Source organism: Chenopodium quinoa, unplaced genomic scaffold (assembly GCF_001683475.1).
Source record: "Chenopodium quinoa cultivar QQ74 unplaced genomic scaffold, ASM168347v1, whole genome shotgun sequence".
Taxonomy (NCBI): Eukaryota; Viridiplantae; Streptophyta; class Magnoliopsida; order Caryophyllales; family Amaranthaceae; genus Chenopodium; species Chenopodium quinoa.
This window is the reverse complement of record NW_018744062.1, coordinates 2052386-2077864: the sequence shown is the minus strand read 5'-3', so window position 1 is coordinate 2077864 and position 25479 is coordinate 2052386. Positions and strand designations below refer to the sequence as shown.

General features: G+C 37.5%; 2 protein-coding genes and 1 long non-coding RNA gene across 3 annotated transcripts; 2 read left to right on the top strand and 1 right to left on the bottom strand.

Annotated features, from left to right (window-relative positions):
• Positions 1–1308: 1308 nt before the first annotated feature.
• LOC110690762 lies at positions 1309–10588 on the bottom strand. Its single transcript, XM_021867657.1, has 7 exons — positions 9273–10588; positions 9128–9169; positions 4388–4470; positions 4059–4160; positions 3763–3977; positions 2166–2260; positions 1309–2063 (listed from the first exon to the last, which is right to left on the bottom strand). Exons 1-7 carry the CDS (start codon positions 9412–9414, stop codon positions 1810–1812), a joined length of 933 nt encoding a protein of 310 aa, XP_021723349.1. The 5' UTR covers positions 9415–10588; the 3' UTR covers positions 1309–1809.
• Positions 10589–10782: 194 nt separating this feature from the next.
• LOC110690763 lies at positions 10783–13635 on the top strand. Its single transcript, XR_002505159.1, has 4 exons — positions 10783–11021; positions 11239–11290; positions 11549–11646; positions 13136–13635. It is a non-coding gene; the product is annotated as an uncharacterized LOC110690763 (long non-coding RNA).
• Positions 13636–18149: 4514 nt separating this feature from the next.
• Positions 18150–20342, top strand: LOC110690804 (protein NYNRIN-like). The gene is made up of 3 exons (XM_021867690.1): positions 18150–18433; positions 18836–19631; positions 19785–20342. The coding sequence occupies exons 1-3, from the start codon at positions 18150–18152 to the stop codon at positions 20340–20342; spliced, it is 1638 nt and encodes a 545-aa protein (XP_021723382.1).
• Positions 20343–25479: the final 5137 nt, after the last annotated feature.

The following is a 25479-nucleotide window of genomic DNA, read 5'->3' as shown; positions in this document are numbered from 1 at the left end:
TCTATCCTTTAAAAGAAGTATTAAAAGAATTTTTATTTTTTTAATAGATTTTTTTTAAAGAAAAAAAAGTAAGTCATTTTGGAGGGAAAAATTTTCACAAAACCATGCCAAAGTGTCCCTCCTCTCCAATCTATACTTTAGTATATAGTACTAGGTTAATCCCGTGCGATGCACGGTTTTAAAATAAGAATTGAATTATAGACTTTTAACATTTACTAAAATAACTACTTTTTTAGTTTTCCTAACTAATATCTAATTAAATATGAATTTACAAATTTCAAAAGTACAAAATTTTTATATTTAATTAGGAAGTTTCAATTAAATTATATTATTAATTATTGTTAACAATTTGTAAATAAATAGCATAATATGAGTAGAAAACCCAAAATTTACAATTGAAATAATTTTCAAAGCAATATTAAATAGGGTAGTTTAAAAAAGGAAAAAAAAATATGACATCATCCTTGCATTTTGAAGAAAAAAAAATTAAATAAAAAAGTGTCACGTAAGCAGTGATGACATCAATGGTTGTTATTTTAGTATATATATAGATTATAGATAGATAGATTCAACCTCTTATTCTTTCTCAACTTTCTCAATTCAAGATCTTTTCACACAATTAGGACAACTAACACGCACGATGCACAACTACTCATAGCTAAACATGTCCAGAAACTCTTTTAGTTCGGAGTTGTTAGTAGCGTTAATTAGGGAAAGTATGTAAATAAATGTTTTAGGGTTATAAATGTCCACACACTATTCTTAAGAGTTTAAAAAACAAAAACCAATTAACGTTAATGAGGGTAAATATATAAATAAATATTTAAGGACATAGTCGTTAACACTATTTATAAAGTATAGACATGTATTTAGAAGGGGTAAATACGCCAATAAATATTTTAGGGGTACGATAATCTCAACACTATTCATAAAAGTTTATATTTAAGTCTATATATTCTTTTTTAATTATTACATTTGAAACAAATTTCTCTAAAAGAAACAAGTTTTACACCACACAAAGCAAAACTATACCATCAATAATACATACTCTGTTTTACTTTTATTGCACCATAAAAACTTTTACACTATTCACACAATATTCTTTGAGTATCATTTGTGAACTATCCATAAGGAAAAACATAGTCACGTGAGATATACATTTCAAATATCAAATTATTACAATTTTTACAAAAATGTAATTAAAGAAATTAATAGGCAAAATAATGCATTGACAAGCGTAAAATCATGGTACAATAAAAAAAATAACGGAGGAAGTATAATACTCTGTATTTGATATTTTGAAAGTTATATCAATACAAATCTAAAATGCTCATAAATGATCAAATGTTTTAAGTGTAAAAGTATAAACATTACAAGTAAAAAGGAACCAAGAAAGATAAATATAAAAATCAAATAACTCACACAATGATCCCTGTAATATTCACCTCAATGGAGGGAAAAATAAAAGGTGAAGACTATTAATCTTCGAAGCATGGTTTCCTCATGATCATGGGCGTCTAGGAAGTACCAGAATAACATGATGGAAAATGTAGACTCAAACACCAATAACTTGTCCTTCGGTTGTGTACTTGATTGCAGAAAACTTGATATCCACGATTTTCTCATTTTGTATGTTTGGATTCACTTCAAGGCGGCACGACTCATAGCTCAATCTGAATCAATAAAATTCCCACTAAAAATAATCTCTCAAAACTAATACCGCTGAATCTTATATTTCTGTGCTAAGCATGTATTTCAACAGCTTTCAATTAAAAACAACAGTACTATGGAGTTCATAATACTGCTTGCTCAGCTTTCATCTTGAGCTGGAGCTTCACTCAATCTGACAGATCGAGGAAGCATAAACTCAGCAAACATTGGATAGTGGGAGGATGGGTAACACCCGTCGATATTATCATTCACTACTTCACATAGTACTGGTATCAAGGATCTTCCTCTGTACAGAATCCAATCCACATGAAGATCCTGAGTTTGTCGATCCCAACAGAGACAAAGAGCCCTAAAAATCAACTTCAGAAATTCCAAAGCTCCCTGTTTGTCACCTATCACACCATTAAAGCATGTCAGAGGTTTGTAAACCAAATTCCACGAGTTTCACTGGTAATAAAATTCAAAAAATTTCAGACTTTGAGCTTCAAAGATACCTCTGAATCCATGATAGGTGCGGATTAAGGATCCATTTTTTCTTACCCGTGCATTTGGCCATGTGTCTCTCATATCACCTACCACACCATGCTCTCTGTAGACAAAAACAACGAAACTCATGTACGTGGTCCATTACTCTATCATGAATATGTATTCTCTCTCAATAATCTGGAGTCCCTATCTTGAGCTCCAGAAACAGTATTAAAAACAGCAAGCTTGCTGGCTAGCCACTAGTCGATACATGTCACAAATAAACAAAAGATGCCATGGTAAGTTGGTAACTGTGTTTTTTTGACACATCTAACTATGCAATGTCATTTTTGCTTTTGCATACCACCTTCTCCCTTGCACAATTACTTCAGTTGTGTTCAGTTAAGTGGGAAATCTTTTCCGAAGTGAAAATTCTTTATAGTATAATCATAACTTTGACTTTTACCAAAGGCGCATAATTTATCAAGTACCTCTATCCTTTAATCATCATTGGTACAGAGTGTACCACGTTCAAACTGTTAATAAAACAATAGTTTGGTCAATTACTAGCCTAAGTTCCATCTCCTAGTCGTCACTTCCCCATCCTCTGTTTTCACAACCAACCAAATCGTCTGCAACTGATTTTATTAATTAATTACCCCTCAAAACGTTTAATGAATCCCACATCAATTTTTTTTGTTTCAATAAATTTCTTTTTCTTTTTTTTTTTTTTCCTGTCTAGCATAGTGGCCAATGTGAGAACTTGCCATATGGCCCCACATGCATCTAATTCTTCACAAAGTCCTCAAGAAAATAAAATGATATAATTGAGAAATTTCAAGGGAAAGTAGAGATATTAAGACAAGGTTTTGAAGATTTGCAGCTGAATCAAATTGGGTTGGTCTTATCTTCAATGAAAAATTTATGCAAAAATGCAGATCCTATTAAAAGAGAGAATGATAGATAGAAAGATCAGAGAGAGAAATTGAAACTGATTTCTTAGGGTGCAGATATATAGTACTTAGAATTTCAGACTGATTGCTCCCCTCTTAACAGTAGCAAATACCAATGTCAACCACAAGAATAACGTAGCAGCCAAATCAAAGCCTGGCAACCTGCCCAAACTTTCAAACATACAACTTAAAAGGGGGCTTATAGTAGTGCATGAGCAGAAAGAAGCCAACGGTTTAAAAGCCTGCAATAGCTGGTGCCAAAGAAGGTGGGTGTAATGCTAATTGCTAAAGGAAGCGAATCTCTAACAAGTAGCAAAGAAGAAACCATTTTTGATGATATGTGCATCCACCATTGACAAGAAGCGGCAAATAGGTAAAAAAAGCATTGCACTAAAAATAAAAAAAATAAAATAAAAAAAAGAGGGAAAAGAAAAAAGAAAACTCTACATAAAAATGTTTTGTAATGTTTGCTCAAGTAATTAAAGTCAAAAGTTTGAGGACATCAATACCATGTAAAGGATTTATTATTTTGAGTACCAATCAAAAAAAGTCAAAAGAAATAGGGTATCATACTATCATCAAAATTCTCTTTCTAGAAGTCAAAAGAACATGAAGAACGGAGAAGTTCTGCTGATTCATTCAAAACAACAAAGGGATTTAATCGATATTCTACCTTGATCTCCCAAGAAGGAAACGCCCTGTAGTTGATTCCTTTTGTGTATTAAACCCTCCACAGTACACTACTGGCAAGCTTGGAGGTAATGAAGCGATATGCTGCCAAGTGAGTAAAGCACCTCTTCGGCGTGCACGAGGACTTAACTCATCCATATTTGTGTTTACAATCTGGAAGGAAAAACCAGGAGGCTCTACCCCCCTAAGCTGAAATGTGTGGGTATCACGTCAAAGAAACACATTGCTAAACAATGATTGGGAGGACTAAAAAAATAAAATAAGCAATATCAAGGATATCGCCCAAGTTGCAATACAGGGAGCTACTGCTCCCCATGAAATACTTCCAGGGACAGATGGCGACTCTGATAACCAAAAGGTTCCACCTTCTACCAGCTCTACCTTTAAAGATGAATAAATATAAACAAAGCAATCAAGACAAAACAGGAAATTAATAAATATATAAAACAGTCAACAAGCAAAGCTCCACACAGAGCAAGGTCTAGGAAGGGAATACGTAAGCTTTCACCCTGCAAAAATAGAGAGGCTTTTCCCCAGAAAACATAATGAAAATAAAAATAATAATAATAATAATGATGAAAAGATAAACAAACCAAAATATTGCATACCCTTTCCTTGTCAAAAAAGATAGCACAATGCTCATCAGAAGCATCTTCAATACCCTTTCTAGATATGCCAAAATGCCCATAACCTGGAAATTTCAAAAAAAAAATACATATAAGAAAAAACTTTCAACTTTATAGTAAAAATAATAAATCAATATATAAAGACTCAAATTCCACAAAGATCGTAAAAGAAAGTAACCATTGACCTTCATAGTTTTTAATCACTTACTGAAGAGGTAAGTGATCAGTAATCGTAAGTAGACAATAAAGCAATTTTATAATCTTGCTATCTGGTTCATTTGACAACTTAATGCCTCAACTTCATTATTAATTTCAAGAAAACCTTTGGAGTCTTTATACGGCTTTCCCCAACAGCTTATGTTGAACTGTAAATGATTTTCTTTTACATCGTTGAGTCAATGGACAAGCAAGTCCGGGTGACTGATATTACATAAAACCCCTTACCTCTCTGTTCTTTAGTTTATCTTTTTACTTCTTGTAGAAACAAAAACCAAGGGAAATGAAATACTAGGTAGAAAATAGGTTTGTTATGAAATACTCCCTCCGTTTCAAAAATAAATGTCCCGGTCTGACCGACACAATGCTTAACAAGAGAACTTCAAGGAGTCTTTCTAATGTCGATCAACTTATATAATCACCCGATGGTTCCCTCGTAAGGAAACCATAATGCCAGCCTAAACCTTTCTTTAATGAATAACCTTTATAACAGTCAAGAGCAAACCATGAAAACTGAACCAGAAGCAGGATGAAAACATGAAATCAAAATCACGAAAATGTTCCTGCTAGAGGTTTAAGTCAACATTTGGGCTGAAAACTTCAGCTTCTTTTCTTCTCTAGATTTAGACAGAGTCTAGACTTGGCTATTTTAACCCAGACCCGATGGCACGACGCGTGACCCAAAATCGGCCCAAACATTGATTCGAAATTGACCTGAAACCTGAAACCCAAAATCTACCCAACCCAACCCGTATTCGACCCGGAAATGGATTTGACCCAACACCCAAACTTACCCGACCCAATTGTACCTGACTGTCCTGACATGAACTGACCTAACCCGATTGTACTTGTCCCAAAGTTGATTTGATACCGAAATAACCCGACCTAAAATTGATTCAAAGTGCTCGACTCGAACATACCCGATACCCAAATCCCAAACTTAGATTACCTTATAATTGAACTAAAAATATCTGGTGCCAAAAATGACTCAAATTGTTCATCTCCAACTGTAGCTAAGGTCATAAATCGAATTGATAGTTCTTATTAGATAGTAACATAATATAAAAATTATCGATTTGAGCTTGATCCACAAATGGAGCAACTTAAACATGACCCGACCTGAATAAGACTTGAACATACTCGACCTGAAAATGGTATGTCCCGAACTCGAATCGACCCGACCTAAGTCATAACCAAAACCCGAATTGACCGACCCAACCCAAAATTGACCGACCTTTACCCGACCCAAAATTGACCGACCTATACCCAATCCAAATGACCCGTTTGCCAAGTCTAAGACAAACAACCAACCATAGCTGGACCGAATTCCACTTCTTCGTCTTTAGAATTCTTATACAAACTCTTTGATGTTCATGGCACATCTCAACAATTCTCCACCTTTTGACTTCCATATAACCAAGCAAATTATAAATATTAAGTAATGTTCACCATAAAACTAACAAATTTTAACGCTCCGCCTAAAACAAAATGCCATATGCCTTACTAGCTTTAGGCAATCAAAAAAGACAACTAGTGCAATGCCATAACAAAATTCCGAAACTTGAACCATCTACATGACAATACTTGAGCATTTAATGCCAAATCAATGAAACCTTCAAGCATACATTTTCCAAATTGACCAATCTCTCTTCAAATACTTCTCCATCTCGATACCAAACTAAACATCAAGAATTATAAACACCAAGTTACAATTGTACTTGACAAATCATAAAATTACACAATTAGGATAAGAAGTAGCATAACTACAAACACTCTAACGTGTAATTAAAATTGGTACAACTACTTTATTATGAAATGAAAACATAAACGTAATATAGACTCCCATAATAAAAATTAACACGGTTTCTCACTTAACCAATCATCATAAAGAGATCACACAAACCACAAGCCCCAAAGAGTGTAAACCCTAAAGTGCATCACCAATCACCATCATCAAAATATGAGGATTTATAATCTAAATTACCACCAATTTTCTCATTCTTCAACTTCGAAGGCTCGGATTAAACATGCTCTTTTGCATGACAACAATTACAGGTTTTACTTTTGTTAAAGTTATTACCACAACGTACACTCAGCGGCGAATGCATGTATATTAATTGGGGTCCCTTGACCCCAAATAATTTTTTTTCCCTACAAAAATTGCTTATATTTTTAATCAAATGACCCCATAAAAAAAATTATCGAAGGCACAGTGAGGCTCGACAGTTGGTGCCTTAGCTCTTTGAGGCTCAAAGGCTTACAAAAGGCGCGCACATGCGCTCTTTTCTAGGCTACTTCTTGCGCCTTTGCGACTTATTTTACGCTTTATATTTAAATACATCAACGGGTATTGTGTAAGTTTATTTTTCCTAAAGTATACCATGAAACTTTGTTATGGGCAAGTTTTCTTCAATTCTAGTGGAGAGAAAAATCTCATATCCTATAATTCGATTTGAAGAACCTTTGTTATTGATCACATGGCCCTTTCACCTTTTCTCATAATTAATTTTTACACTTATTTAATTGAAATTATTATTTCGTTTCTATATATTAAAGTGAGCCTAACCTACAAAAGGTGCGTGCCTTCGCCTTGCGCCTAGGCTCCAAGGATTTTAAGCGCTTTGCGCCCTTTAAAACTAAGGTAAAAGTATACTTGTTATAGGGTAAAGAAGTAAGATGGTAATAAGGTTATGCCAAAATAAGAATAAAGCAAAGTGAGGTAAAACAAAAAAGAAAGAATTAAAAAGGGAAGGGATTATATCAAAAAAGAACAGATGGAGTATTTGTTTATACAGATTTTTACTATTCTAACTGATTTTTATTTTGAATTAAAAAAATTCAATTATAAAAATAGAGAACTTGAATCATAAAGTAGCTATAAATAGATTAAATAGTTAATGAAGAGAGAGAGGGACATTGTAAAGAAAGGTATGATCTAGCTATAAAATTAATAAAGGTTAAACACTTAATCGTTGACTTCTTTCAGTATCATCACCCCTTTCCTCCCTCTGTAACATGTCAAAGCATTGGCATCCAGGATACATGTCAAGAACAAACATTACAAGTTGTGCGTAGTATATCAAATAACTTTATATTAGATAACAAGCATAATCAAATAAGTAAATAACAACAATACCAATATCTCAAACCCAAACGGATGGGGTCAGCTACATAAATAATGAATGAATTTATCTGATGTGGTCGATCACAACAATTATTCTTCCATTTGTTTCCATTTAGTGTAATAAAGTTTGCAATCCTATTTCTTCAACTTTCATTCTAATTCCATTGAATGTTGAGCTTCTAAGAAGCCGCACATTAAAAAGATGGAGGTAAACGAAATGTGCATGTTAAGATGGATGTGCGGGAACATTCTAAGATATTGAATCAGAAGTAAAGTTATTCGCAAGAAAGGGGTTAAAAAGGATATTAGATATATGGATTTGCATGAGAATGAGGTATTTAATCGAAAGGGATAGAGGAGGAAGATTTTTGTGGTCGACTATACGGAATAATTACTTTTGGTTCATGTAAGAGCATCTCTATTGGCAAGCTACAATATTTCCACGTCAATTTTTAATCTACAACACTCTTTAGTAACAAAGTATTCCAATGGTAAGCTACAACATCTTTTAGTAAGCAAAATATAAAATTTAAAAATAAATAAATAATTATACACATATTACAATATGAGTGGAGTTTATTTGTCTCTTTTTCAATCAAGCATGTTTGGGCTACAGTAGCTAGAAACTTTATTTATATTGCAAGCAAGTCCTTGCAATAAAACCATTGGAGATGCTCTAACCGTCCCACTTATGGGATTAAGACTTTGATTGATTGATTGATTTGTACAAGTCATCTTTGCCCTCTACCGGCTTCTTCCAAAAAACTTCATAACTCTGACTCTCCACTTTCCTTGCCAATTTACTTTTTAAACAATGTCACAGTTGCCCAAACCAACATCGTCAGTGCTTTCTTTTCAACCTTCCTCCATATATCTTCCAAATTGTGTCTTTTAAAGGTGCTAAAATATAGACCCAAATACTCAACTCCACAATTACTAACTTAACCCTGCACGCTTGCCACAATGCCAGCTAATTTTTTTTTAAAAAAAACTTGTTCAAATCAAATCTTCTATGCCTACATATCTTTCCAAAGTTCGCATATCAAGAATAAAATTTCAGACTCCTATTATAACGGTAGCATAACAATCAATAAATCGTCTCTTAAAAGCAATTGATACACCTAGCCATACATTGTTCCGAATATGCATTCCTATGAAACACACCTTACTAATAACCAAGAACGCCGTAAGAAGCATGGCCATAAAACTTCTCCGCATGGAAGTTATAAATCAAACGGCTTGGTTTGATTTTTCAACTAGGCATGTGCATTAATTGACAGAAACCTGTCAATTAGCTCTAAACAATTATAAAATTCGTGATCATTTACAAAAGGGTTTCTAGTATAGAAAGAAGAAGCACGGAAAACAGCAAAATACAATACCAGGTAATCCTTGCTGAAGATAATCCAACTGCAACTTCAATCCTGAATAATTTAAAGTGAAAAGGAATCAAACAAATTTATCATGGGAAAGAATAAATGAAAAAAAAAAAGAAAAGAAAAAAAACGGCGAAGAGAAAAGATATACCCTGTTGTGTACATAAGAAGGTGGGTGAATAACTGGTAATGACGCTGATGCACAAATCTTTCCTGTTTTCCCATGAATTCAAACTATTAACAGGCTGTTCGTCATGGAGGTTAAAGGTCATCACAGTAAGTGATAAACTCATCCTTCACAATCATCAGCCACTGAAGATGAAATTTCTAAATCGAGCTGAAGAACCCTAATAAATCCCCAATTAAAGGTTCTGCACTGATACTCACAGACCCCCGGCAATTCAATTGGAGAGCATTGATGAACTATATGCTTGGATCCAAACAAGTCAATTATGCAAAAAAAAATGATTGAAATATACTCGTACTTAAATTGTTGAAGATGGGAGGAAAGTAAATAACTTTAGCTTGGGAGTTGGATTATTTACACTCTAATCAGACGAGGCCGGAGGATAAATTATTGCATATACATTATACAAGGGCACTTTGGTCATTTCTTCATACAATGGGTTTCTGGTGCGGCCAACCGCACGGTGCGGCAGGGTGCCTCATTAGTAACCCTCAAGTAACTCCCCAAGCAACCCCACTTAAGTAACCCTTCTGACAACCCCCCAAATAACCCCTCAAGTAACCCCCAAATAACCCCACTTTAGTAACCCTTCTTTTACCCCCTCCCAGTAACCTCCAAGTAACCCCAAGTAATCCTACTTAAGTAACCTCTCAAGTAACCCCTCATGTAACTCATCTAAAAACCCCTTAAATAACCCCGACCTAGTAACCCTCGAATAAACATCCACAACAACAACAAAACAGGGACCATAAATTCATCCAAATCAAACCAAAATAATGAAACTTTCAAGTATCAATTTAAATCAAATTTGCATAAAACACAAAATGAACGATCAAATGTTCCAAAAATCAAAATATCACAGATTTTCAATATAAATTAATTTAATCAAAATGCTTTCAATTTTATCAACATTTTATTTTTGAAACAACACCACCAGCAACGATAGACTTGCAAATGGTAAGAACAGCAAAACCAGCAGGAGCCTTAACACCTTCTCCAGCAATCTTCGCTTCTTCCGCCAAGTTTACAATCGTCCTACTACCCACCGACGAAACCACCACAAAACCACCAAACCCACCCACGAACGTAGATCTAGAACCCAAAACCACCAAACCACCATTGCCAACCCATGAAACCACCAAAAACCACCACCACCGAACCACTGATGGTTAGAGAAAAGACGACGAACACGACGACAACGAAAACGAGGATTGGAGCTTTGAGGAGATTTGACGAAGACAACGTCGGCGTAAGTCGTTAGTTGCTGCCATTGATGGTAGAGAGAGAAAGTTGGAAAGAGAAAATGGAGGATAGGATAGGTAAGAGAGAGAAAATTATACGGTGTAGCTAGCCGTGTATAAAACTTTGGATAGGACCAGACTATAATGAGAACCAATCCTATAATAGAAACTAGGAACTAATCTGGACCGTCAGATCTTACACAAAACAGGAGCACGATAGACGATCCAAATTAAATCACACATATTCTATTCATTTCCATGCACTTTCTCTCTCCTCAACCATTTTCTCTCTCCTCAATTGCAATGAGCTTTCTCTATCAAATTGGGTATAATTTGCTGCAAAATCTTCTCGATCTTGCTGAAATTGCTTCAAATTTGTCAAGATCTTGTTGGAAATTCAATTTTTCTTGTTTAATTTGGTGAATTCAAGCCAAATTTCTTCTACGACTCTGAATTTTGAGTGGCATTTGAGGTAATTTTTTTTCTTCTATTTCTTAAATCAACGAGCTTCATCAATTTCATAGAGTAAATCGAATTTTAATTTACAAGTTGAGGCTATGATTGATTATAAATTACTTTTAATCGTTTCATTAAAAGTGTAATTTCTTTATTCTTATTGCAATTTTAGTTCAATTAGCAGTATTATTTCTAGGTTTATAAGCTAGCTAGCTTGTGATAATTCTTTGCAGATTTGACTGGATTGTGCTGCAAATATCACTCGATTTGATAATTCAGAACACGGTATTGCTCTTGCTAGGAACTTTGCTCTCATTTTTTTTTTTTTTGTGAGATTTGGTTAGTTTTGAACGAATTAAGTTCATTCTTGTACAAATTTATTATTATTGAAAATGTAGATAGAAATAAAGTAAAAGTAAATCAATTATATTATAATGTAAATTGAAAATTTGACATTCTGATATATAATCAGTTATTTTAGCTAATTTTGACTACTTTTGGAAGCTGGTTGGGTTGAAATGATTGTCAATGTTGTTTTGCTAGGTAAAGCTATTATTTACATTATATGTCCGTGTTGCGGGGAGGCCCAGGAAACAATAATGTATGCTCTTTTTTTAGTGTAGTGAAGCTCGGATGATACGGTATATTTTCCCCCTTCGTTTAGTTGTCCCTGACAATTCTTCATGCTCTTCTTTTGAAAGGTTAAATTCCATTGTTACTATTTTCAAGTATAAGAACTGGTGGGATTTGTTTTGGGGTTTATTGTGGGGAATTTAGCTTAATAGAAATGTTGTTATGTTTGTTGTTGTAGATGTCAGGAGCTTTTGAGGTTTAAAATTTAAAGGAGGCCCTTAATGTAAATCTACTTAAAGTAAACTAGATATCTTTTAAAGTAAACCAATCTCCTCTCAAAGTAGACAATCAAATAGACCACTCTAGGAAGGTTGAGTAATTTGTTATGTGTTGTGCTAGTGTGCTTAAGCTTTCTTGGCTTGAGGTAGATGTGATGTGCATGTACAACTAGATTAATGAAAACCAAGGCTATTGACGTGCCACTAGTGGAAAAAAGGCCATCCGTAACGGGCAAAAACTGCCCATCCGTAACGGGCAGCGTCCGTTACGTATGTGGCCGTTACGGATGGCCTTTGTTATTTGTAACGGGCATCGCCCGTTACGAATAATAGGTTATTCGTAACGGGCACCTGAAAAGCCCGTTACAAATAACCCTTTATTCGTAACGGCCTTATCAAGTGTCTGTTACGAATAACGGGTTATTTGTAACGGACTTTTCAGGTGCCCGTTACGAATAACGGGTTATTTGTAACGGGCTTTTCAGGTGCTCGTTACGAATAACCCCGTTATCCGTAACGGGACATGGTTTTGCCCGTTACGAATAATGGATAATCAATTTTTTTTAAAAAATGCTGGATTTGGCACACCTTTATCCGTAACGGGACATGGTTTGCCCGTTACGAATACTGTATAATCAAATCAAAAAAAAAAAATCCACCAAAATGCTGGATTTTACACACCATTTTAATTTTAGTTACAACATCAAATTCTCCTAATCTCATCCATATTAATATTACTGTTTTTAAGCTACAACAAAAATCACTACCTATGCTAGCAAAAAACACACAAGCTAGCCAACACAAGAACAGATTAAAATGGCTAGGGACCTAGCTAGATTAAACTGAGTATCAACTTTAGACGGTAGAAACAGTCATCTGCAGTTGTGGTGCTGTTGGCTTCACGGGGTCCTTCACGGGCTTCCCCTCCTTCGGTGTAGACCCATAGTAGCAAGCGTACAAGATCAGTTGTGCTACGACAAGTATGGCTCCAACCCCATTGCCAATCTGCGCGCAACAAAGAAACAAAGGATTAAGATACAAATTACAAGTATTGTAATGCTTACATCGAGAATCACTAGATGAAATGAGGTAATGAAAGTGTATGAAGGAAAACACATACTTGGTAGTTAATAGTTGATAAGTGGTTTATTTGACCACTTATTGTGTTAATTTAAACCCGGTTTTGCGATCATTTCCCCTCTTTCTAACCCAATTTTTGAATGAAAATGTTTTGTCTCGGCTTTCCCCCTCTTAGTTTGTGTTTGTCCATGTTTTGCAGGTCTATGGACTCAATTTGGAAAGCTTTCGGTGCATGGTTTGTGTTTAAGGCAAGAGAATTAAAGAATGGAGAGGGCACTCCAGCAGGAGCGGGCGTGCACCCCTCAGGAGCGGGCGCTCCGATCTTTCTGCCAACTTTCTGCCAAAGCTTCAAGAATTGCACACCCTGTGAGGAGCGAGCGTGCAGCCTTGAGGAGCGGGCGCTTCTGGCTGTGGAGCGGGCGCTCCTCGCTGGGAAATCTGTTTTCTTTGACGGATTTCCCTATGCGTTACGGGGAGTATAAATACTTCCTCCTTTATTCATTTGTAACCTAGACAGATATAGCCTAGTTTTTAGAGACTCCTCTTAGTTTGAAACATTCCTTTTAATTAATTTAGCTTAATTTTCATCAATTCAATCATTGTAATAGTTGGTTTCAAGTTTGTTTCTCAAGATTGGCACTTTGTATTCAACAATTTCAAGCCTCAATTAGTAACTTCCTTCTACTTTTCTCCATTTAATTTCTGATTTTATTTGTTGTTGCATGATATTTAAATCTTTTTAGTTCTTGATAATTTGTTATTGGATGATAGTTATTTCAATTGTTGATCATTTTTCCCCAATTATTGAAGAAGTTAGAACCCTAATACTTGTTTGCATGTTGATAAATATGAGTTGTGAGTAGTCTACTTGTTAGGGGTTGGGTGAAGCTCAACCTTTTGGGTTAATTATGCAAATGGGGGAGAAGCATTGATGCTTGTATTGCAATTAAATTGATTATATGAGATTGCTTGTTAGTTCTTCAATGATAGGATTAGCTACCCTTGATTTAAGAGCTTGATAGCATGATATGCTTAGTTTGACATGGAAATGTGAATGAAGCATGGCATTACTTATTGCAATTTGATTATGTATCTTCTATTGCTAAACCAATGAGGAATCTAAGTTTAGTAGTGTGAGTTGTTTCCTAATTGCATGAGGTTGATCTTACATATAGTCTTTGCTATATCTTATCAATTTCACTCCCCGTTTGTCTATTTGCCTTGGTCGAGTGGATCCCATTCCCTAGTGTCCTCAATCCATTGATTTAGAACCATAGTTTGTTTGTCTTCTTGACGAACCCCCAATTCACCATTGACTTCGAATTAGCTTAAGTGTTAAGTCTTTGGCAACCATATCCCGTTCCTTGTGGACCGAACTCTTACTTGTCATTATGCTTGATTTGTAAGGTGTTTGTTAATAAATGTGTTTGATTGAGTGTGGAATGTGCGACCGTTCTAACGCCCATCAAAATGGCGCCGCAGCCGGGGAACAGTGTTGTTGATTGCTAATTGATTACTTGAGTCTAGTTCACCATAAAACAAAAAAAAAAAAAAAAAAAAAAGATTGTTTCTTTTTGGCTACACTTGTAGCCTTGGTACTAATTGCGTTTGTTGAGAGTGTATGCGCAGAACTCATAACAGGATCTTGGTACCTTACGATCCCGAGATTGAGCAAACTTATAGAAGGAGAAAAAGAGTCGGTTCTAGGCCGTTTACTACTCCCCCAACTAGAGAGACCAATTTCGAGGAGGATCGAGATCAAATGGGTGACGCGGAACCACCACCTCAAAGACCTTTAAAGGAGTTGGGAACTCCGGGAGCTTATAGAGCTTCAAGCGGCATTGCTCCACCCGTTACTCAAGCCAATGACTTCGAGATTCGACCTGCAATGATTAATTTGATTGAAAGGAGGCAATATAGTGGAGCAAAACATGAGAGCCCTCTTGCACACTTGAACGAGTTCGAAAAATATTGCAACACGATCAAGGTAAATAGGGTAACTCAAGAGTTTGTGAGACTAAAGCTATTTCCTTTTTCTTTGATAGGAAGGCTTCTTGAATGGCTTGAGAAGGAGGTGAGGCCTAACTCCTTGAGAACTTGGGATGAGGTCACCACGACTTTCTTAGGAAGATTATATTCCCAAAAGAAGACGGCCGAGGCAAGAGCTATGATCCAAGGTTTCCGTCAAAAAGCTAGTGAAACCATATATAAAGCATGGGAACGATACAAGGAATATCAAAGGGAGTGCCCTCATCATGGAATTCCGTCATATCAAGTGCTTCAAATTTTCTATGGGGGCTTGAGCCCACAAGGAAAGACTAGCTTGGATGCGGGAGCGGGTGGCCCAATTATAAACAGGACAGAGGAGCAAGTCATAGAGATAATTGAGGATGTGGTGAGGCACCACATGGATTGGCAAGAAGGAGAGAGAGATTCTCTAAACAAGGGAGGAAATGCGGTTTACTCCGTTGATCACCTTAATGCCATCAACAATTTGATTTCCCAAATCGCCAACCTTGGAAAGGAGATGACGTCCATTAAGGAAAAACTAGAGACCTCTAGTTCAACGCAAGAGCATCCCTCCCAATCTAAGGGGAGAGGTATGAATTCTAACTCTTCTCCCTCTACTTCTAATAACATGCCTCATGGATGTTTGTTTTGTGAAAATTGTGGGTCATATGACCATGATACCTCTTCTTGTAATTATGATTCCCAACCCCAACCCCAATACGAAGATGGTAATGAAAATGAAAATGAACAAGTCAATGCCTTGTCTTATGATAATAGACATAAGAATGACAATCAAAGATACTTACCACCAAATAGAAGAGAACAAGGGGGGAATTCATATAACCAAAGAGGAAATGATTACGATTACCATAACCAAAATCAATGGGGAAATAGGAACCAAAGGGACCAAAATCCCCAAGGTAACTACAACCAACAAGGTGGTTATGGTAACCATAATCATAATAATCAATGAAACTATGGGAATCAAGGGCAATTTCACCAAGGGGGAAACTCTAATAATCGGAACAATTGGAACAACAATAATAATAGAGGTTCTTTTAATCAAAATGCGTCCAATTCGAATGTTAGAGGTAATAGGGCTTCCCAAGACAACTACTATGCACAAGCACCACATAGTAGGTCTATCTTGGAGGAAATGATGGAAAATCAAACTAAAATGTTCAATAATTTCATGGCCTCTAGTGAAAAGAAATTTAGTGAAGTGATGACCCATAATAAAATGCTAGAGACACAAATTTCTCAATTGGCCAATGCTTTGAAGGAAGGGACTAGCACTTCTAAACTACCACCCCAAGGACTAGATCCTAAGAGGCCCGTAAATGTTATATGAACAAGGAGTGGTAAAGTGTTGGAAGAAAGTGTTCCTAAAAAAAGCAATGAGAGAATGAACATGAGTGAGCCTCCCTTTAAAAGTTATTTTGAACAAGAGAGAGAGCAAAACCATGAGAATGAAAAGGAGAAAGAATGTGAGAAAGAAAAAGAATTTGAGAAAGAGAAAGATTTTGAAAAAGAGAGTGAAGAGAGAAGAGAAAAAGAGAGAGAAACAAAACAATTGCAAAAGCTACCATATCCTCACAAATTTGTTAGAAAAAAATTAGATGTGCAATTTGGAAAATTTCTTGAAACATTGAAACAAATTCACCTTTCAATTCCTTTTACCGATGCTATCAAGCAAATGCCTAACTATGCTAGGTTTTTGAAAGATATTTTGAGTGGAAGGAGAAAGTGTGAATTGGTTGAAACGGTGAGTCTCACCGAGAATTGTAGTGCAATTATCATGAACAAGATGCCACCCAAATTAAAAGACCCCGGTAAATTTTCTATCCCATGTGCAATATACAAGATGCAAATTGATAATGCTTTGTGTGACCTAGGGGCTAGTGTTAGGCTAATGCCATACTCGGTATACCAAAGACTTGGAATAGGGGAACTTCTACCCACCAACATCACCCTACAATTGGCCGATCGCTTTATTAAATTCCCAAAGGGTAAGGTAGAGGATGTTCCTCTAAGGGTGGGGAAGTTTGTAATCCCGGTGGATTTTGTTGTGTTAGAGATGGATGAAGATGTTAACATTCCAATAATTCTAGGAAGACCTTTTCTTGCTACTTCGGGTGCTTTAATAGATGTTAAAAGTGCTAAAATTTCACTAAAAGTAGGAGATGAAGTGATATAATTTGATTTGAATGAGAGCATGAAATATCCAAGCTCTAGTCTTGATAATTGTATGATGATTGATACTATTGATTCTATCGTGACTTCTATGCATGAGCACTTGCTCACTACTAACGATGCCCTTGAGAATGTCCTTTTGAATAAGGAAAAGATAGGTGAGCAAGGCAAGGAGATGACATTGTATGAAGAAATGCTTGAAGGAAGTACAGAAGAAAGCATTGAGCAATTATGCATGGGAATCACAAGAAATGATGCCTTGAAAATAGCCACCTCAAGAAAAGGTAAGGGTGTTCCAATGGTAGAGTTAAAACCTCTACCATCACACCTAAGGTATGAGTTTTTGGGTCCTAATTCAACTTTTCCGGTAATAGTGAATTCTTCTTTGAACGAGTGCCAAACTCAAATGTTATGTGGAATTTTAAGAAACCACCAAGGTGCTTTGGGCTATACCATTGATAACCTCAAAGGTATTAGTCCCGCTTTATGTATGCACCACATAACACTTGAGGAGGGTGCTAAGCCTTCCATTGAGAGGCAAAGGAAACTCAATCCTCAAATGGGGGAGGTGGTGAAGAAAGAAATCACAAAACTCCTTGATGCCGATCATCTTCCCCATTTCGAGTTCTAGATGGGTTTCCCCCGTTCATGTGGTCCCTAAAAAGGGAGGAATGACCATAGTTGAAAATGAGAATGGTGATCTCATTTCAACTAGAACGGTTACCGGTTGGAGGATGTGCATAAACTATAGACGTCTAAATGCATCCACTAATAAGGATCATTTTCCTCTTCCTTTTATCGACTAAATGCTTGAAAGACTAACAAAGCACAAGTATTATTGCTTTCTTGATGGTTATTCGGGTTTCTTTCAAATCCCCATAAACCCGGATGATCAAGAGAAGACAACTTTTACTTGTCCATATGGTACTTTTGCATATGGGAGAATGTCGTTTGGACTTTGTAATGCACCAACAACCTTTTAAAGGTGCATGATGAGTATATTTGGAGACATGGTTGAAGCCGAAATGGAAGTGTTCATGGATGATTTCTCGGTTGGGGGCCTTTCATTTGAAGATTGTTTGTCCAATTTGGGCAAATGCTTAGCAAGATGTGAGAAGGTCAACTTGGTCCTAAATTGGGAAAAATGTCACTTCATGGTTGAAGAGGGAATCATCCTTGGTCACAAGATATCAAGCAAGGGGATTGAGGTCGACAAGGCCAAAGTTGAAGTGATTGAAAAATTGCCACCTCCAATTAATGTGAGAGGAGTAAGATCCTTTTTAGGGCATGCCGGGTTCTATAGGAGATTTATCAAGGATTTCTCACAAATTGCTAGACCCCTAAATGCTCTTCTACAAAAGGATTCCATCTTTATTTTTGATGAAAAGTGTCTTCAAGCTTTCAACAAATTAAAGGAGGCTTTGATCTCTACTCCAACCGTGCAAGGTCCAAGATGGGATTTGCCGTTTGAACTTATGTGCGATGCTAGTGATGTTGCAATTGGAGGGGTGTTGGGACAAAGAATTGAGAAGAAACTTCACGTCATTTACTACATGTCCAAGACCTTGAATGAAGCTCAACGGAACTACACTACAACGGAGAAGGAGTTTCTTGCCGTGGTGCATGCTTTTGAGAAGTTTTGGAATTACCTAATTTGTTCCAAAACTATTGTTTATACTGATCATGCGGCTATTAGGTACCTTTTGGTAAAGAAAGAGTCCAAACCTCGTCTTCTTCGATGGGTCTTGTCTCTCCAACAATTTAATGTTGAAATCCGGGATAAGAAAGGGGCCGAAAATGTGGTTGCGGACCATCTTTCCCGATTAGAGAATGTGAAAGCTAGTGATGATGAAATTCCCATTTGTGATGAATTGAGAGATGATGTGCTCTATATCTTGAATGAGAATGAGCTTTCATGGTTCGCCGACTTGGTGAACTATTTGGCTAGTGGAGAATTCCCTCCCGATTTCTCAAAAAATCAAAGAAAGAAGCTAAAAAGGGAAGCAATACACTATGTGTGGGATGACCCCATTCTCTACAAGAGAGGAGTAGATGGTTTGCTCCGTAGGTGTGTTCCGGATGAAGAAGTGCAAAATGTGCTCAAGATGTGTCATTTCGATCCTTGTGGAGGGCATATGGGAGCAAACAAAACAGCATTGAAGGTTTTGCATAGCGGATTGTGGTGGCCTCACATCTTTAAGGATGCTTGGGGGTTTGTGAAGACTTGTGACCGGTGTCAACGAACCGGCAATATATCCAAGCAAAACGAGATGCCTCAACAACCGATTCTTGAGCTAGAGGTATTTGATGTGTGGGGTGTTGATTTCATGGGGCCATTCCCTACTTCTTATGGAAATCAATACATCCTTGTGGCGGTCGATTACGTATCAAAATGGGTTGAAGCCATTGCCTCCCCAACTAATGACTACAAGGTAGTCATGAAGATTTTCAAGAAAGTCATATTTCCAAGATTCGGAATTCCTAGAGCAGTGGTAAGTGACAACGGTTCACATTTCGTTCATAGTGCTTTTCAAAAGATGCTAAGAAAGCACGGGGTTCACCAAAGATTCGGCCTTACCTATCATCCACAAACTAGTGGGCAAGTGTAAGTGTCCAACCGTCAAATTAAATTAATCCTTGAGAAGACGGTTGCAAGTAATAGGAAGGATTGGTCGGAAAATCTTGATGACGCTCTATGGGCATATAGAACGGCATACAAAACCCCAATAGGCACAACTTCATATCGTCTTGTGTATGGAAAATCTTGTCATCTACCGGTGGAGCTTGAACACCGAACTCAATGGGCAATCAAGAAGATTAACTTCGACTTGGCTAGCGCGAGAGAGCAAAGATGGCTTGATTTGCATGAGCTTGAAGATCTAAGATTGGAAGCCTATGAGTGTGCTAGCAACTATAAGAATCGCACTAAGGATTTCCACGACCGGAACATTGAAAATAAATCATTTCTAAAAGGCGATAAGGTACTCCTCTACAACTCTAGGATGAAATTGTTTCCCGGGAAACTTTTATCAAGGTGGAGTGGACCTTTTGTTGTTAAGGAAGTGTTTCCTCATGGAGCCGTGGAAGTTTGGGATATGGACGGCAAGAGATCTTTCAAGGTGAATGGGCATCGCCTCAAGCTTTACTACGAGGGTGCTCATGTAGGTGTTTTAGAATCAACTCAATGTAATCTTACCTCCTGAGTGTGGAGGTCGTCAAGCTATTGACGTTAAAGAAGCGCTTCCAGGAGGCAACCCGAGTAAAAAAAAGAAAAAAAAAGGAGAGAAAAGAGAGTAAAAAAATAAAAATAAAATAAAATAAAAGGAATGAGAAATTAAACAATGAGCAAGAGAAGAAAAGAATAATAGTGTTGAGAATATCTGATTTTGGCTAATTTTGTTGAATTATGTCCTTGTGGTTTTAATGTAGGAGAAAGAAGCAAAAAAAAAAAAAGAAAGCAAGGAAGAATTTAATCAAAGCATTAAGCAGTGAGGAGCGGGCGCTCCTCAGCCTTACGCGCCCGCTCGTCGCAGAAATTTAATTTTAGCCAAAACAGAAGAAAAGCAGAAAGTTCCAGTAAGTTTGGAGCGGGCGCTCCGCAATGAGGAGCGGGCGCTCCGCAATGAGGAGCGGGTGCTCCACCCCCAGGAGTGAGCGCTCCAAACTCTGCACGCCCGCTCCTCACAGGGTGTCCCAAATAAAAAAAAACAGAAGGTTCTCCAAAGAATTGGAGCGGGCGCTCCAATGATCTGCACGCCCGCTCCAAAGCCAGGAGCAGGCGCTCCAAATTTTGCACGCCCGCTCCTCACAAGGTGAACCAAATTCAGGAAAAAACAGAAGGGTGAAGAAGAGTTCGGAGCGGGCGCTCCAAATTTTGCACACCCGCTCCTCACAGGAAAATTCAAAAAAAAAAAAAGCAGAAGTTAATCCTCAAGATCGGAGCGGGCGCTCCTCTTCCCTGCACGCCCGCTCCAGCGGATCCGGGTAAAAAAAAAGGGGAATCTTTCTCCTTCTTTTAATCTCCTTCACCCATTTTCACCAATCATTCTAACATTCATGCTCTCTCTCCTCTTCCCCATCTACTTCTCACTCTAAAAACCCTCACTTTCTCCAACTTCTCTCTTCATTTTCATCATCAAATCTCAACTTTCTTCAATCAAAATTTACAAATTCTTAATCTACATCAAATTCTCTCTCCAAAAACCACAATTTTACAAAAATTTGGGCAAAAATTTCAAAGACCCACAAGTGGGAATTGAAGAAAATCAAAGGGAAAGGGGCCAAGCTTGTTAGAAAAGGAGAAATTTGGGTAAATTGGAGGATTTTAGAGTATTTTCATACTCTAAGTAGTATAATATAATATTCTTCCTTACTTCACTTTCCCTCTTAAACCTAAGGGTTTTTCTTCAATCTTTCTCTCAATTTGTTTATTTTATGATTGTTGTGTAATTAGTTGCATGATTAGGTGATTTAAACAAATTTTCTTGCCTTTGATAATTAAATTGTTGATTTTTGTGGATAATTGTGGAGTAAGAGAATGGCTTGTGCATGAAAAATTGATTATACTTTGTGAATTTGTGAATTTTTGTGTGGGAATTGTTGTGTTGAGATTGTTGGTTGGTTGTGTGGAATTATTATTGAATTGTGAGCAGGTACATTGGATTTATTTGGGGGTTTGAAGTTAAGGAGATTGCTAGTGGTTTGTTGACTGTTGTTTGGGGTGATTTTTGTAAGCTTTCCTGTCCAAAAAAATAAATTCAAAATGGTTCTTCGTTTATTTGGAGGTGCGGGAGGGAAGAAGAGGAAGACTACTTCCGGCATCCAAATAAATGAAAACCGTTCCTCCGGAAGCCCTAACAAATCCCTAAACCAAGCAATAGCCCAAAACCAAGCAATAAGCCAATCCGGTCCTCCTCCTTTGATAAAAATACCAGAAAAATCCAAAAATCTCCATAAAAAGCTTTGCTCGCGAAAAATGCTCCCAACACGATTCTATGACCAAGAGTTGTGCCAAATTCTAGGAATAGACGACGGAATTCGTCAAGTGGCTGCTAATTTCGGATGGTTAGAATTCCTTAAAAAAAGGGAGGAAACATTCAAATCACTCACTCTCGAATTCCTATCCACCCTAACCGTGGTAAAGACTAGTGGGGAAGGAGAGCTGATTGAGTGTGAGATTGAGTTTAACATGTTCAATAGACCTCAAGTCATAAGCTTAACTCAGCTCAATCAGATATTCGGGTGGCCCGTTAACAACCAAATAACCAGACCCGATAGTTACAAGCTCACCAGTTATGACGAGTGTAACTGGTGGAACACTATCGCGGGGTACCCCACATTCACATCCCGGTCTAGTCACGCTAGCCATATCATCCACCCCGTACTCCGTATATTCATGAGAATTATGGGGTATGCTTGCTTCACAAAGCAAGATCTCGGGAAGCTAACAAAAGAGGAGATTAAATGCCTCTTTATAGCTTCCCAATTTGAGGGGGATCTTGAGGGGAACGTGAATATGGGGTACATATTCATAAAGCGGTGCTACGATATTAAGATGAGCACGGAGTTGACGGGTGAGATTAAGTGCGGTGGGATGATCACAATCATCGCTAAGGCATTGGGTTTCACCGGTTGGGTTAACCAATTAACCCCAATTGAAGGCCCAGATGCTCTTGACCTTGCCGGTTTTTCCACAATGAATATGATTGTGGAAATCCGGGGAAATGTGACCACCTACTCTTGGTTGGTCAAAGGGAAGCACCGTTGCATTCTCCCTAATGCGGCGGTTATGAACACCGTGGGAACCACTTGGCAAGTGCCAAATGAGCCACTCCCCGACAATGTTCCCGACCTTGATCAACCATCTCAACCCCGCCGCCATAGCATCTCTACTATTCCAAATTTCATGGGTGGTCAACCCTCCTCCTCATCTTCCTCCTTCAACCTCGAGTCGGCTTTCCACCACCTTAACCTTTCTAACCAAAGAATTCTCCAAGAAAATGAATATCAAAGCTATGTCTCCCAAATGTCCTACCAAAACCTCGTTGAAAGGGGAGACTTTCTCCCTTATGTCAACTATCCTCACCGACCCGTTCAAGAAGGGCCGGTTGCGGGTTGGAACAACAACCAACCCACCTACTCTTATTGGCAAGGACCCCGTAGCTCCATTTCGGAGCTTCGTTCCTTCCCTCCCTACGATTATACACAACCCGGGGGTTGTGATTTTAGGGGGGACCCCTCTTACTACCACGTCCCCGAGACATGTGGTAGGATGACTCTGGAGGAGATCGATAACCACCCCTAAAGGGGATACTTCGGGTTCCCACCCGGGTATAATGGTGGTTGGGGCACTAGTGATGCACCGGACTACGGTCATTACCGTAGTTGCCCCAACTATGATCTCCCTCCCTATGTGGATCAACCTTCCTACTCCGCCGATGTAGATCCTAACTACAATTTCATGCCATCGCCGAGTAGGGAGGAGTGATCGGGAGTAGGCTTAGGCTTTTGTATTTACCGTTCCCTTTTACTCTTTCCCATCTTTCGTGACACCGAGGGCGGTGTCAAGTTCTAGCTTGGGGGGGGAGAGTTGTCCTCTTCGTGTCTATATTTTGTGGGTACGGTATTCAAAAGTCTAGCTTGGGGGGTAGTCTTGGGGTTTTTATGCCTATGAGTGGGTTTTGGTTTTGGTAGGATGTGTGCTTTCTTGTGATGCTTTTTGTGCTATGTATGGAGAAGTTTGAGTTTGTATGTGGAATGTTTGGCATGAAAGGCTTAGTTTAGCCTTTGGGACTTGTGGTAGGATTCATATGGTATTATGTTCTAGTTTGCATGCCTATTTTAGGTTGGTTGTTGCCCTTTTCACGTTTTTATGGCATGCCTAGGCTAGAACAATTGCATATTGATGTTTTTGTCTCACTTCTCCTTATGTGTGTACTATTTGGAGCATCATATCTATGGCTTTGATATGATTATGCTTTGGTTGGTTTGCTTGTTGGTTGGTATCATGGGTTGATTGGCATTGTCCTTGGTCTTTCTTGATGATGAATTTTGATGATGATTTGTGCGGATTTATGATGATGGTTTCCCCTAATATCCAAATTTCTTTTTCTTATCCTCTAACCCCTCTAACATCCAAATTCCCTAATATCCAAAAACCCTAATATCCAAACTCTTTAATTAGTTTTCCTTTCCCCCATTTTCAGCTTTCTAAAAAAAAAAAATAATAATAATAATAATGAGCTAAAAAAAAAGGATTTTGTTTGCCTTTGATCGGTTTGCAATGATGATATTGAATTGTATGCGGTGGATGTTTGTTTTCTTTTCGTAATAAAATTCCGAGCACGGTTTAGATGCCCTTGGTTGAAAATAGAATTGGTTAGTTTAGGCTAGTGTGAGAATAACTTTCCCGAATGTACGAGACTTAAAGTCTAGGTTTGTGGTAAGATGGAGGCGCCTATCTCAAAGGAATTTGATCCCCGGATGGTAGTATTTGATTTCGCATTGTTTCAAAAAAGGTGAGGTTTTATTATTTTTCAAGCCTACTACATTTTGCATGAGTGGCAAGGATCCTCTTTGATTTGGTACCTAGATCGAGAACTTGAGTCTCAACTCCCAAGGCCGTGGCCTAAACTACTCTTAGTATTGATAAAAGGTGTCATGTAATGTTTATTCACAAAGGGTTAAGGCATATCATTTTCCTTATTTCTATTATTACCATTTCCATAGTTTAATTTTTAGTTCTCTATAATTAGTAGTTAGTGATGTATATACCAAAAAAAAAAAAAAAAAAAAGAAAAAAAAAGAGAGAGAGAGAAAAAAAGGGGATGAATGAAGAATAAAAAGAAAGGGAAATAATGCGAAGAAGGAATGTATTGTCACCGCCCTAGCAACCAAATAAGCTTGGGGGTGTACTCTAAAAAGTTCATTCATAGTTGCAACTTGGGTCAAGGTTAGAAGCCTTTTTGGGTTTGCTATAAATGATACAATTTAGTCGGCTCATATTGCAAAACACTTCTAGTTTTATATATATGCCTTAACCTTGTGTCGTAGTCCTTGAGTCTTGTAATGATTAGGAGAGTAGTGGATGCCTTTGTCGATGGAGGGAGTTGATTCGCAAGCATATGGAGAGGGTACTCTTTCATTGAGATGTCGAGCGTTCGAAACCCGCTTTATCTATGTTTTTCCGGCTCCTTCGTGGAGTCACTAGACACTACCATTAGGGGGGATTTGAACTTTTTGATAGGGACGCGGTAAGATATGTTGAATATAAAAAAAAAGGTCTTTTGCTTGGTCCATTGTCGAAAATACTTTCAAATCTAAGCATTTAGCATTTGATAG